A 14,734-nucleotide genomic window follows, 5' to 3' on the forward strand; every position below is an offset into this window, starting at 1 on the left:
TTTGCAGCCTAAAATAAAAATTTCATATACAAAAAAATAATAAAATAAATTCAAGTGTTTATATCTATATCTACAGAGATGTCACTTGCTTTTTAAATTGCTACTTTAATATTTTAATATCAATACCATGACAACAATTATCAAGCACAACTACTAATTATAATAACAGGCATTTCTGATTCTCCTGCCTCAGCCTCCCTCCTAGGTGGCTTTTGAGGTTAAAGGTTTTTTGTTTTTTGGGGTTTTTTTGGCAAGACCTAAAAATTTGGCAAGACCTTAAAAATCTCTGATTTCTGAGTATCTTCAAAGACTCCCTCCTCTTTGTATAAATACTTCCATGGACAGTTGTTTTATTATTTAAAATAAACTTTATTGAGTATAGTTTACATACAGTAAGATGAACTCATTTTAAGTGTATAGGTTTTTTTGAGACAGGGTCTCACTTTAACTATACAGCCTGATGAGGCTTAGCAAATGGATATATCTGAGTACCCACTCCTGCTATCAAGATAGAACTTTCTGCTGGGTACATCTCTACAAAAAATACAAAAACTAGCCAGGAGTGCTGGTGCACACCTGTGGTCTCAACTACTTAAAAGGCTGAGGCACAAAAATTTTAGCCCAGATTGAGGTTGCAGTGAGCCAAGGTCACACCACTGTACTCCAGCCTGGGTGACAGAATGAGACCCTATCTCTAAATAAATAAATTAGTATATGTTCTACTCACCTTCTCACATCTCCCTGATTAATCTTTGAAATTTAGCATAACCTGAAATTACTACTGAGCAGGTGTGGTGCCTCGCACCTGTAATCCCAGTACTTTGGAAGGACAAGGATGGAGGATCACTTGAGCCCAGGAGTTTGAGACAAACCTGGGCAACAGAGTGGGGTCCCATCCTACTAAAAATGTTGTTAAAATCGGCCGGATGGCATGTGCCCATAATCCCAGCTAGCTGGGAGGCTGGGGTGGGAAGATTGTTTGACCCCAGGTGTTTGAGGCTGCAAAGAGCTATGATGGCACCACTGCACTCCAACCTGGGCACCAGAGTGAGACTCTGTCTCAAAAATAAAGAAAAAGAAGAAAGAAAGAAAGAAATTACTTTGTTGGTTTATTTCTCTGAATGCCCTTGGTCTGCAATTCTCTTACCTCCGCCTCCCAAGTAGCTGGGACTACAGGCAAGCAGCACCATGCCTGGCTAATTTGTATTTTTGGTAGAGATGGGGTTTTGCCATATTGGCCAGCTCCTGGGCTCAAGTGATCCTCCCACCTCAGCCTCCCAAAGTGCTGGGATTACAGGTATGAGCCACCAGCACCCAGCTGATACCTGACGTTCTAGTTCATTCATATTAACTGCTGGAATATGTTGCTTGATGTGGATACACCACTATCCTTTTCCTGTTGAGCATTTAGGCTCTTTTCGGTTTTCACTTGTACAATCAATGCTGCCATGTACACTCCAGCAGTACACTCTGATAGTGGCTCGTGTGAGAGATTTCTCCAGGTGTATCCTAGGATTGGAGCTGCCAGGTTGCAGGCTCTGTTCATCTCCAAGGAGGTTGTCCAGCTTTTACTTCCAGCTGCCTCACAGTAGAGAAGCATCCAGTCACCAGGGCCTCCCTTGGCCCCATGCAGGTCCAGATACCCACCCAATCAACAGTTTTGCTTATTTCTGGTCCATAAAAAGATTTCAGTTATTTTGATCTTAGCTAGACATTTTGGGGGTCTTTTTTTCCCCTTTGAGAAGGAGTTTCACTCTTGTTGCCCAGGCTGGAGTACAATGGTGCTATCTCAGCTCACTGCAACCTTTGCCTCCTGGGTTCAAGTGATTCTCCTGCCTTAGCCTCCCAAGTAGGTGGGATTACAGGTGCCCACCACCATGCCCAGCTAACTTTTGTATTTTTAGTAAAGATGGGGTTTCACCATGTTGGTCAGCCTGGTCTCGAACTCTTGACCTCAGGTGTTCCTCCCACCTTGGCCTCCCAAAGTGCTGGGATTACAGGCATGAGCCACCCCACCTGGCCACAAGTGTGTCTTAAACTATTTTTCTGTACTTCTCCTCATCCCTCGCTACACTTCTACTTAGACACCTGCTCCTGGGTCCCAGAAACACCTTCCCTGGTAAGGGAGAGCAGAAAGAACCTCTCCCTTCTCCTCGCTGTGACAGAAGTTATCACTGCATTTGCATGCAAGAGCCTGAACTGGAGTCCTGGCTGTCAGACTTTAGGCAAACTGCAACTATCTGGAAACCAATACCCCTCATAGTTCCATAAGCAGAATGTCGTGGGCCTCAGCCCCAGAACATGTAGAGTAATGATTGGGTAAAAGTGACCTGCAGGAGTGGCTGGGAGAGGTGGCTCACACCTGTAATCTCAGCATTCTGGGAGGCCAAGGCAGGCAGATTGCTTGAGCCCAGGAGTTCAAGACCAGCCTGGGCATCATAGTGAGACCCCATCTCTACAAAAAAAAAAATGCTGGGTGTGGTGGTTCATGCCCATAATCCCAACGCTTTGGGAGGGCAGGTAGATCACAAGGTTAGGAATTCAAGACCAGCCTGACCAAGATGGTGAAACCTCGTCTCTACTAAAAATACAAAAATTAACTGGGCATGGTGACCGGCGCCTGTAATCCCAGCTATATGGGAGGCTGAGGCAGCATAAGTGCTTGAATCTGGGAGGTGGAGGCTGCAGTGAGCCGAGAGATGGCACCACTGCACACCAGCCTGGGTGACAGAGCAAGACTCCGTCTCCAAAAAATAAAATAAAATTGTTTTCATTATTCTGGCATGGTGGTGCATACCTCTAGTCCCAGCTACTTGAGAGGCTGAGGTGGGAGGATTGCCTGAGCCCAGGAGGTTGAGGCTGCGGTGGGCAGTGGTCATCACTATACTCTTGCCTGGGTGTCAGAGTGAGACCCTTGTCTCAAAAACAAAAAAGTAACCCCTGTGGTGTGAGGCGGTGCCGCTCGATTCTGATTCCTACTGCTTGATGACAATAACAGTAGCAGCCCCGTGTACAGCCCATCTGCTAAGGGATTCTTACAGCTCCAGAGGACTGGAAAGTGGAGTTATCCTCTTTCTGTATCAGATGAAGAAGTTGAGGCTCAAAGAGGTAAAATTACAAGTTTGGGACTTCTTATTAATGTTTATTTTCTAAGAGATACTTTTTTTATTTTAGTGGACATAATTGTATATGTTTATGGGGCACAGTGTGATGTTTTGATCAATGTATACATTGTGGAATGACAATATCAAGCTAATTAACATATCCATCATCTCACAAATGAATCATTTTTCTGTAATGAGAACATTTAAAATCTAAATTTTGCTGGATGTAGTGGCTTATGCCTGTAATCCCAGCACTTTAGGAGGCTGAGGCAGGAGAATCACCTGAGGTCAGGAGTTCGAGACCAGCCAGGCCAATATGGTGAAACTACACTTCTACTAAAAATATAAAAATTAGCCAGGCGTGGTGGCACACACCTGTAATCCCAGCTACTCAAGAGGCTGAGGCAGGGAAATTGCTTGAACCTGGGAGGCAGAGGTTTCAGTGAGCCAAGATCATGCCGTTGCACTCCAGCCTGGGAGACAGAGGGAGGTTCTGTCTCAAAAAAAAAATAAATAATTAGAAAAGAAGCAAAAAAAGAAAAATATATATTTTAAAAAAGAAAAAAAACTTCAAAAAATTTTCTTAAAGACAGGGTATCCCAGCTGGGCGCAGTGGCTCACACCTGTAATCCCAGAACTTTGGGAGGCTGAGTCAGGTGGATCACCTAAGGTCAGGAGTTTGAGACCAGCCTGACCAACATGGTGAAACCCTGCCTCTACTAAAAATACAAAAATTAGCTGGTCGTGGTGGCACACCTGTAATCCCAACTATTTGGGAGACTGAGGCAGGAGAATTGCTTGAATCCAGGAGGCAGAGGCTGCAGTGAGCTGAGATTGCACCACTGCACTGCAGCCTGGTCAATAGAGCAAGATTCCATCTTAAATAAATAAGTAAATAAATAAATAAAGGAAAAAAGAGTGGGCAGTAGGGGAAGGCAAAAGAAAAAACAAGTGGGGAGGAAGAGCAAATTGAAGAGCCAAGCAATTGTGTTCCTTTGAGTCTTTAATCAGCATTCACGAAATCCACATTTTACATAGGGAAAGAAAAGGATAGAGGAATACTCAATTATGCATTCATCTTACACTCAGTGAATCTGCATTTTTACATAAGATAAACAAACATAGAGTACAGGAAGCAATCAGATATGCTTTTGTCTCTGGTGTGCCGCAGAGGGATGACTTTTAGTTTTGTCCATTGTCCTTACCTGTGAAAACAAGTTTTTCATTTATGTTGTCAGGGTGAGATTCAACATAACTGTTTTGGCTGGGCATGGTAGCTCATGCCTATAATCCCAGCACTTTAGGAGGCTGAGGTAGGTGGATTACATAAGGTTAGGTGTTGGAGACCAGCCTGGCCAATATGGTAAAACCCCATCTCAACTGCAAATACAAGTTAGCTAGGTGCGTGCTGCATACTTGTAATCCTAGCTACTTGGGAGGCTGAGGCAGGAGAATAGCTTGAACCAGGAGTTAGAGGTTGCAAGTGAGCCAGGATGGCACCCTGCACTCAACAGAGCAAGATTCTGTCTCAAAAAAAAAAAAAAAAAGAACTGTTTTAGATGAAATTCAAGAAATTCAACAAAATTGTTTGTTTACCTTTCACATATCCAATGTCAGTAACTCATCTTTCTGGGTTTGAGATACTGAATGAGGAATATCTGGCCTCATCCAAACCCTGCAAGGAAGGAGACCCCTTACTCTTAAGCATCTAAGATCACTTCCCCTTAGCCTTGCATTTCAAAAGAAGAAGTAAATATTTAGACATAGCAGCCATGAGGTCAGTGGCAAGGTCGGCTAGCACCACTGACCAAGCCTGGAGGTTAAAGATTAAACCCCCTAACTTTAAGCATTGTCCTCACTCAGTCTTGCTCAAACCCCCACCTAGTCACGTATCCCACACCTACTTCATCTATCACCGGCCAAATAAAAAGCCACTTCCTCCCCAGTTTGGTGTTCAAGAGGTTTGTTCATGCCACTCCTGTTTCACCTGTAGGTAGATTTCTCACCCAAGAAATTTTGAATATCAAGACCCTACCCTCTTCCCTGAATAATGACTGTGAAAGGAAAAGAAATCTCAGAACCACCAACTCACTAAGCCAAAGGCAAAAGTCAGGCTGGAAACTGGATCATACAAACGTGCCTCTCCCATTTTGTTCCTAAATAGATAGCTACAATGACTTTTTTTTTTTTTAAGCTACAAACCTGCGGGGAGCAGTGGCTCACACCTGTAATCCCAGCACTTTGGGTGGCCGAGGCAGGTGGATCACCTGAGGTCAGGAGTTTGAGACCAGCCTTACCAACATGGTGAAACTCCATCTCTACTAAAAATTCAAAAAATTAGCTGGCCATGGTGGCCCACGCCTGTAATCCCAGCTATTCAGGAGGCTGAGGCAGGAGAATTGCTTGTACCCAGGAGGCGGAGGTTGCAGTGAGCATACCTCCCTCACAATTTGCCCATGAGGAAACTCCTTATGGGCCTCAAGATTTTGACCTTAGAACAGTTCTGTCAAATTTCACCCTGACAATGTAAATTGATAGCATATCTTTGCAGGACAAAGGATAGAACTCAAGGTCATCCCTCTGCTCACCTGAGACAAATGCATATCTGACTGCTTCCTCTTCCCTGTGTTTACTTTACCTTTTTTTTTTTTTTTAATTAAAAACATAGAGACAGGGTCTTGCTATGTTGCCCAGGCTGGTCTTGAACTCCTGACTTCAAGTGATCCGCCTGCCTTAGCCCCCAAAAATGCTAGGATGACAGGCATGAGCCACCATGCCCGGCTGCTGTCCTGAGTTTCATGGAGACTTCATGACATAAGCATGATTTGTTTTTTATTTATTTACTTTTTGTTTGTTTGAGACGGAGTCTCACTCTGTCACCCAGGCTGAAGTATAGTGGCGTGATCTCAACTCACTGCAACCTCTGCCTCCCACGTTCAAGCAATTCTTCTGCCTCAGTCTCCCACGTAGGTGGGATTACAGGTGTGCACCACCATGCCCAGCTAATTTTTTGTATTTTTAGTAGAGAGGGAGTTTCACTATGCTGGCCAGGCTGGTCTCAAACTCCTGACCTTGTGATCCATCCGTCTCAGCCTCCCAATGTGCTGGGATTACAGGCTTGGACCACCTCGCCTGGCTATGGTTTTTAGTTTGTTTTGTTTTTGAGACGGGGTCTAGCTCTGTCACATATGCTGGCATGCAGTGGTGCAATCATAGCTTACTGCAGCTTTGATCTCCTGGACTCAAGTGATCCTCCCACCTCTGCTTCCTGAGTAGCTGGATCACAGGCATGCATTACCATGCCTGGCTAACTTTCTTATTTGTAGAGATGATTCTTACTATATTGTCCAGGCTGGTATCAAACTCCTGGCCTAAACAATCTTCCTGCCTTGGCCTCCCAAAGTGTTGGGATTTCAAGCATGAGCCACCGAGATGGCCACAGACATGATTGATTAAATCATTGGCCACTGGTGATCAACTCAACCTGCAGCTCCTCCCCATCCCTGGAAATCTAGGGGCAGGGGGCTGAAAGTTCCAACCCTCTAATCACGAGGTTGGTTCCCCTGGCAACCAGTCCTCATTTTGAGGCTATTCAGGAGTCCCCAGAGATCAGTCATCTCATTAGCATCCATAAAGACACTTATCACTTTGGAGATTCCAAGGGTTTCTGGATCTGTGCACCAAAAAACATAGGCAGAAATCATATACGTGTTTGTGTATATATGTATATATATGTGTGTGTTTTCATTTTGTGTGTTTTTTTCTTTTACACTGTAGCTCTCACATCTTACAAGTATATATTTTTTATTATTTCATGTTTATATTATAAAAGGAATTAAAATTTTGGGACCTCAGACTCACTATGCTACAGGGAAAAGTCAAGCTGGGAACTGAGACACACAAACCTGGCTCCCATTTTTTTTTTTTAAACAGATAACTACAAAGATAAAAGGTGGCCAAGCGAGATGGATCATACCTGTAATCCAGAACGGAAGGAAGGAAGGGAGGGAGGGAAGGAGGGAAGGAGGGAGGGAGGGAGGGAGGGAGGGAGGGGAGACAGAGAGAAAGAGAGGAAGAAAGGAGAGGAAGAGAAGGAAGGAAGGAAAGAAAGAAAGAAAGAGGGAAAGGAAGGAAGGGAGGGAGGTAGCCAGGCCCTGTGGCTCATGCCTGTATTCCCAGCACTTTGGGAGGCCTCCCAGTTTCAAGCAATTCTCCTGCCTCAGCCTCCCGAATAGCTGGGATTACAGGCATGTGCTACCACGCCTGGCTAATTTTTGTATTTTTACTAGGGACAGGGTTTCACTATGTTGACTAGGCTGGTCTCAAACTCCTGACCTCGTGATACGCCCGCCTCAGCCTCCCAAAGTCCTGGGATTATACCCTGGCTGGCCAATGTTCCCTGGTTCTTCACTGTACACATGGTGACAAAGAAAAGGGAAGATGGAGAGATGGAGCCTCTATGTTGAACATACCTTTTTTTTTTTTTTTTGAGACAGAGTATAGCTCTGTCACCCAGACTGGAGTGCAGTGGCACGATCTCAGCTCACTATAACCTCCACTTACCAGGTTCAAGTGATTCTCCTGCTTCAGAAGTTTCACCATGTTGGCCAGGCTTGCCTCCAAGTCCTGATCTCAAGTGATCCACCCACCTGGGCCTCTCAAAATGCTGGGATTACAGGCTGTGAGCCACTGTGCCCGGCCTCTTTACTGGAACTTTTTATAAGAAATTTGGGGCTTGACTTTTAAAAATCTCTTGAGGAGAGGAGGGCAAGCCAATAAGTTGCCACCAGCCTTTGCCTTCTGTACCTCCAGATTTGGATAAATGCCTGTCATCTTAAGATGCCCCAAATATCCCAAGCTTCCTGGGACTTCCAGGAAGTGATCCTCCTCACTCACATGTAAGGCTAGGAAACCTGCAAGCTGGGTACCAGCGTAATTGTTCCCAGAAGGCTTTGTAAGCAGTGGCTCCATAAAGTCAACCTTAGTTCCTTAAATCAGATTTTATGAGGCCAGATGCAGTGGCTCATGCCTGTAATCCCAGCACTTTGGGAGGCCGAGATGGGCAGATCAACTGAGGTCAGGAGTTCCAGACCAGCATGACCAACATGGTGAAATCCTGTCTCTACTACAAAAACAAAAAGTAGTTGGATATGGTGGCTCATGTCTGTAATCTCAGCTACTCTGGAGTTTGAGGAACAAGAATCACCAGGAGGTGGAGGCTGCAGTAGGCTGAGATTGTGCCACTGCACTCCTGCCTGGACGACAGAGCGAGACGGTCTCAAAAAAAAAAAATGCACAATGTTCTCAAATATGACATTCCAGTAAAAGACTTGGTGATATAAACAATGTTTCCAATTGTGTTCTCTTATAAAGAGAATAAATTCATATGGAACTAATACAAATGTATTAGTTTGTATACAATTGTATTCCATGAAAGTAAGAACACTCCATAAGTTTCTGAATTAATTCTGGAGGGAACAAGTAGGAAAATAAATATTTCATTTATCTTTTCTTTTCTTTCTTTTTTGAGATGGAGTCTCACTCTTTCACCAGGTTGGAATGTAGTGGCACGATCTTGGGTCTCACTGCAACCTTCACCTCCTGGGTTCAAGAGATTCTCCTGCCTCAGCCTCCCAAGTAGCTGCGACTACAGGCACACACCACCATGCCCAACTAATTTTTGTATTTTTAGTAGAGATGGGGTTTCACCATGTTGGCTAGGATGGTGAAAAAGCTAGAAGAAAGCTGGGTGTGCCCCTCAGAGTAAGGTTCCACACAGGGGTCTGGCTGGTTCCTGCAAATTGGACTCGGCACTGAGAGTAGATAGGTCAGCCAGCCTCAGGGAGGAGACAGTCCAGATTGCTAGGCCAGTTTTCTCATGGAGCCATTGGGAAAGCCCTTAAATAGCTGGGAAGAGACAGTCTGACAGCCACAGAAGGGGCCATACTGCCCACTGGGCTTTTAAGAGGTACTTTTGAGGAATGTTCAATTGGGACACAAATAACCTTATGTTCCGAAGCCATTCTGGACAATCTTTCCACATCCCTCTTCCTCAAAACTTCCCGTCACTAAGCCTGAAGTCTTTTTTTCCCTCAAGTCTCTCAACAGGAGACTAAATCATGATCCAATGGCTAGGAATGGATGTGTCTTTATTTCAGAGTCTTTGCACGGATTTCCCTTTTCTATGCCCTTAGGCCCTCTCTGAGGAAGACTAGAACATCCTAGCAATGTGCTTCTGGCTAGAGCCAGCACACCATGCAGAGCCATCTGCAAACCAGGCTTTGGATTTTTCTTCCTTAGTCAATTCGTCATTACACTGTTCATGAAACCATTGATCCAGGTTGAAGGATGTAATGGAGAAGAGAGTGGCAGGAGAGGAATGTAAGTAATTTGCTACTTGTCCAAGCAAGTCCTAAAGGACAAGTAAAAGGCTACTACTTGTCCTTTAGGACTTGCTTGGACCCAACCCACACATGTACTTCCTCTTGAAGACAGGGTGTTGCTGACCACCTCTGATTTCATGGCTGAGTAGATCAGATAACATTCAGTTCAGGTCACATGGTCACCTGGTATGCCAGGATCAGGCATGCAATTTCACTGGACCCCTGAAGCAAGCCAGAAGCTATTTCTAAAATGGAGAATAACTATTTGCTGAAGGAAAGCGTAACTTTGCTCCAAAATCCAATGCTTGAGTATTAAGGCCAAAGTCAGAACTATTTATTCTGCAGCTTGGTCCAGTAAGAAAATGTTCTCCTTTTATATGATCCTGCCTTAAAGTTGGCAGCTTTCAAGTGACCCAGTAACTGGTCAAAATAACATACCTACATACGTCTATGTTAACTTACCAAGTCTAAACCAGCTCAAGCCCAAGTATTATTGCACCTCTTCCTTAGTAGGGAGTGTGATCTACAGCAGCTTTTCCTTCACTTTGTAGGAAATATCTTGACATACCCCAGACTCCTAGGTAGCTTACTGAGTAGATGGACCCCTATATATTTGTGAGGTTTATTATCCATCCTCTTGCACATACATCATGCCTTACCGAGTCACCCAGGATATCTGTAACTCCCTTTTCTTTCTTTTTTGAGATGGAGTTTTGCTCTTGTTGCCCAGGCTGGAGTGCAATGGCATGATCTCGGCTCACCACAACCTATGTCTCCTGGATTCAAGCAATTCTCCTGTCTCAGCCTCCCGAGTAGCTGGGATTAAGGCATGTACCACCATGCCTGCCTTTTGTATTCTTAGTAAAGACGGGGTTTCACCATGTGACCAGGCTGGTCTTGAACTCCTGACCTCAGGTGATCCACCTGCCTTGGCCTCCCAAAGTGCTGGGATTACAGGCATGAGCCACCACATCCAGCCTGTAATCCCTGTAAACTGGCACGGTGTAGTGGCTCACACCTGTAATCCTAGCACTTTGGGAGGTTGAGGTAGGCAGATCACCTGAGGTCAGGAATTTGAAATCAGCCTGCGCAACATGGCAAAACCCTGTCTCTACTAAAAATATAAAATATTATGGGTGTGGTAGCATGGGCCTCTAATCCTAGCTACTCTGGAGGCTGAGGCATGAGAATCCCTTGAACCCAGGAGGTGGAAGTTGCAGTGAGCTGAGACTGTGTCACTGCACTCCAGCCTGGGTGAAAGAGTGAGACTCTGTATCAAAAAAAAAAAAAAAAAAAAATCCCTGTAAACTAAGTCGCTGTGTCCAGAGAGTGACATACCCTGAAGCAAGACAGTGAAGGTTTACTGCTGCCCCTGCCAGATCAATGCAAATGACTCCTGGTGTTTGGACCAGAATAAGCATTGACCAGCTCTTGTTGCCTATTAGAACCCAACAACTGTGCTGATCTGTCCCAAGAAGGACCACATCTGGAACAGTGCCTGCAGTTGGGGTTCTTACCAGAATAAATAAGTTTATCATAATGCTCTGTTGTTCTTCAAGGCCATCTTTCTTCTATTCTGGCCAAACTGAAGAGGTAATGGTGCTGTGATGGGACTCACCTCACATCTTTCAAAATTTGATAGTGGCATTAATCCCTGGGTGAAATAAGGTACAATTTTTTTTTTTAGACAAAGTTTTGTTCTTGTTGTCCAGGCTGGAGTGCAACGGTGTCCTCTTGGCTCACTGCAACCTCTGTCTCCCGGGTTCAAGCGATTCTCCTGCCTCAGCCTCCTAAGTGGCTGGGATTACATGCATGTGTCACCACGCTGGAGTAATTTTGTATATTTAGAGGCGCGGTTTCTCCATGTTGGTCAGGCTTGTCTCCAACTCCCGAGCTCAGGTGAACCACCCACCTCAGCCTCCCAAAGTACTGGGATTACAGGCGAGCCACTGCACCCCGCAAGGTACTATTTTTGATTTATTTTCTTGGTAGTTAAGGAGTGCTCCAGAGCCTTTCATATAGCTCCTCCTTTCCAAATGTCCTTGCCCCATGGTTTAGGAAGCCAATGTCAGGATTCTGCCCCTGTCGATACCAACAGCAACTCTCCGTATAACTGCAGTTTCAAAATACATAGCCCAGGAACGAGGCAGACTTCATGCAAAACTTTTACCTTTTTTTCTTAAGACTACTTAAGTGTAGTAGTGAGAAGGGAGGAAAGAGTAGAACAAGGAGTTCGATCAGTAACTGACTGTGAACAATCAAGATAACTCACTACCTTCGGACCAGCCAAAACTTTTACTTTTTTAAATCTGTGCCATGTGCATGTATTATGCAGTATATTCACAAAAAGAAAGAAGGGGGGAAATCCCATTTTTAACAATTAAATACATAATATTAAGTTTTTTAAATTCTCCTTTGTTTACCACTCCAAAATCCTCTCCTGCACATACTACTTTTTGGGAAACACCTAGTCATCTCATTTTTATCACACTGGTTGTACTATGTACCTACATGTCCACCCTCCCCATCAGACTCAGGATCAAGGAGTCGGGTCTGAGTGCCGCTGTCCCAGGCACAGAACGCTGGACCCCCAGTAGACCATACGTTGCAAATAAAGAACTTCGTCCCTTTCAACTCAGGCCGTCCACGAGCCCAGGAGTTCTGACTAGATGACGTACAGCAATCTTTTGCAGGCCTTTATGGTGCCTCAATAGTTCTCCCCTGCAAAATGGGAATGATCTGTACCTGCCTGGCTGTGCTGTTGAAAGGAGTCAGACGACGGGTGTGAAAGTATCCTAACACTAAATTCACTCATCCATTAATTCACTCATCCATTAATTCACTCATCCATTTAACAGGCAATTATTAAGTGCTAGGGTGGTGCAGCGCTATTGCCATCGCGTTACACTTGTTCCTCCGGCAGGTCGCATCCTTCCCATCCAGCATAGGGGGAAAGGGCGTCTCCCCACCAGGCTTTTCTCCCACAGAACTCCGGGTGGTGACCTTATTCAAAATGGCGCAGGCGGCCTCGGGGCCTAGTGCGGCGGCGCGGACTCCGCGTACCCTCTGACCTTTTGGCAGCAGGCGGAGGAGGAGCCGGGCGCCGCCATATTGGCTGTTGTCCTGTGAGGGGAGCGGCGACGGCGGCGGCGGCGGCGCGGCAAGTGGAGCGAGGGAGTGGCGCGAGCGGCAGCATGACTCGGAGGCGGAGCAGGCCGAGCGGCGGCGCAGGCAGGCGCGAGCGGGCTCGGGCCGCGGGGCCGCAGAAGCCCCAGGCACCCGAGCCTCCGCCGCCGCCGAGCCTGGAGGCGGGAGCGGGTGCAGGCCCCCCGGAGGCGGCGGCGGAGCCCGACCGCGACGGCCCCAGAGAGGACGACGAACCCAGCCTGGTGCCCGGCCCGCAGGTAGGAGCGAGCGAGGCGACTTCGGCGGCTCGGGCGCTTTCACCTCCCCGGAGCGGGAGCGGGAGTGGGGTGGGGTTGGGGATGGGCCATCCTGCCGCGGCTGGAGCAGCAGCCTTCCCCCGGGGCGGGCGCCGAGGCTTTCTCCTCAGGGGTGGGAATGGAGGCTGGACCCCTGTCCAAAGCCGAGGCTCGGTCCGCGCTCCTGCGACTAGGCTGAAGCTGCTCCCCCTCCCCGCCGCCCCGGGCTGGAGCGGAGACTAATATTCTGGCCGTACACCCACACTGGGACCAGGCTGTGATCCCGAGGCCGCAGCTCCGCTCTCGGCCCGCCACCTCCCCCTGGGCCCACCTGCTCCCTCAGCCACAGGCCATCTCGGGGCTCTGGGGCTGGAAGGCTGCACCTCTTCCCTCTCCCCCGGGAGCGGCTCCACTCCGTCCCCCTGAACCGCCTGCAGCCGCGGCCACCTCAGCAGCTGTGTCTCCTGGCGCCTCCTCGCCATACCCAGCAGAGCAGTTGGAGCAGACAGCCAGGCTGCCCGGAAGACTTTCTGGTGGGGCTTCTGCACTGAGGTGGAAACCCAGCAGAACCTGCCATTTCTCCCCTCCCCTGCCCCGACCCTCACATCCCGGGTTTGGAGAATCCTGCTGAGAGTGTACAGTAGGAGGATTCTCCAAAGCTTCCAGCTTGCCACCTGGAAGAAGGGCACTTTCTTTTGAGCAAAGGCGATAATGGGAGGTACCCTGCCAGTGTTCACTAAGAGGTGGGGTGACATGGGCTGTGGTTGCTCTGGGAGGGTTGTGGCACTCGGGGCTGGGTGGCTCTCCCTAAGCTTGCTCTGACAAAAGAGTTTTGAGTTGGTCTTTTGGCTGAGCCTGCCCAGGAAGGCAGGCTCCTGCAGGAGTCTTGGAGGGTCGGATGCGGCGCCGGATGAGGATGAGGCGTGGCGGAAGATGCGTTTGGCTCTGCAGACACTGCATCGGGCAGCAGGGGACTCTGGGAGGCTGGTGCAGCCAGAAGGCATGGCTCTTGACAGCCTTCTAGTAGAATCTCTGGAATTGTGCATGTGAGTGGGGTTGCCGTTTGGGGTACCTTCCCACAAAGCCTCCCCTGACCTCCCCAGTTGCGTCAGGTGCCCCCTCTGTGCCCACAGCCCTCTGTGCCTCCCTCTGGTATCGCTCCCCTTTCTGTGATGAAACGTTCTGTTGATATGTCTGTTACCTACCCTGGACTGTGAACTCCACAGGGGCACAGGCTATGCCATCTATCTCTGATCCTCCACGCCTCGTCCAGGACCCTGCTAACACAGAATAGAAATAACTAGGTGAATGAGAGAAAAAATGAATCAGTCCGGAACCTGTACTTATTGTAACCCAGTTTTCATGATTTCCTTTGTGTCTCAAATCACAATAAGGTTTTTAATTAATGAAAATATCACCACTTATTGAGTGTCAGAAGCTCCACCTTCATCCCCATCCCCATCTCCTATCCTAGGCTGACACTGGTTCCATAGGAGACTCCCCAGTTTGGAACCCAGACCCCTACAGGGTCTAGCTTCCAACCCTGAGGCCGCTTCCCCCACCAGCCTACTCTGGGCCCTCCTGGGAGTGCTGTTGTCCTAAAAGGGAGAATGGGAGAAGGGAGAGCGGGGAGCTCTTGTCTTCTCTTCTTCCCATTCAGCAGACCATAGAATACTTGAGGGTCTCTGCCACATAGAGATGCTAAAAAGCTTGGATGATGGCTCAACAATTCAGTTTTTATTGAGGACACAACTTTGCCAAGAGCTCTGAGCTTCATTAATTTCTTTGACATCTAGGTTCCTACCATATTCTTATCCACTCCATT

General features: G+C 47.3%; 1 protein-coding gene across 15 annotated transcripts in view; it reads left to right on the plus strand.

Annotated features, from left to right (window-relative positions):
• Window positions 1–12,595: 12,595 nt before the first annotated feature.
• Window positions 12,596–14,734, plus strand: part of FAM193B (family with sequence similarity 193 member B) — a 34,568-nt gene continuing 32,429 nt past the window's right edge. For 5 of the 15 annotated variants that reach the window (XM_035290568.3, XM_035290572.3, XM_035290569.3 and 2 more), the window contains exon 1: window positions 12,596–12,891. In XM_035290568.3, the coding sequence (XP_035146459.2) occupies window positions 12,682–12,891 (210 nt within the window). In that variant the 5' untranslated portion in view covers window positions 12,596–12,681. Of the gene's footprint in view, window positions 12,892–13,106; window positions 13,956–14,734 lie in introns of those variants that run through there. The other 10 variants (XM_054251874.2, XM_078364614.1, XM_078364611.1 and 7 more) reach the window with 4 other exon arrangements.

Source organism: Callithrix jacchus, chromosome 2 (assembly GCF_049354715.1).
Source record: "Callithrix jacchus isolate 240 chromosome 2, calJac240_pri, whole genome shotgun sequence".
NCBI classification, from domain to species: Eukaryota; Metazoa; Chordata; class Mammalia; order Primates; family Cebidae; genus Callithrix; species Callithrix jacchus.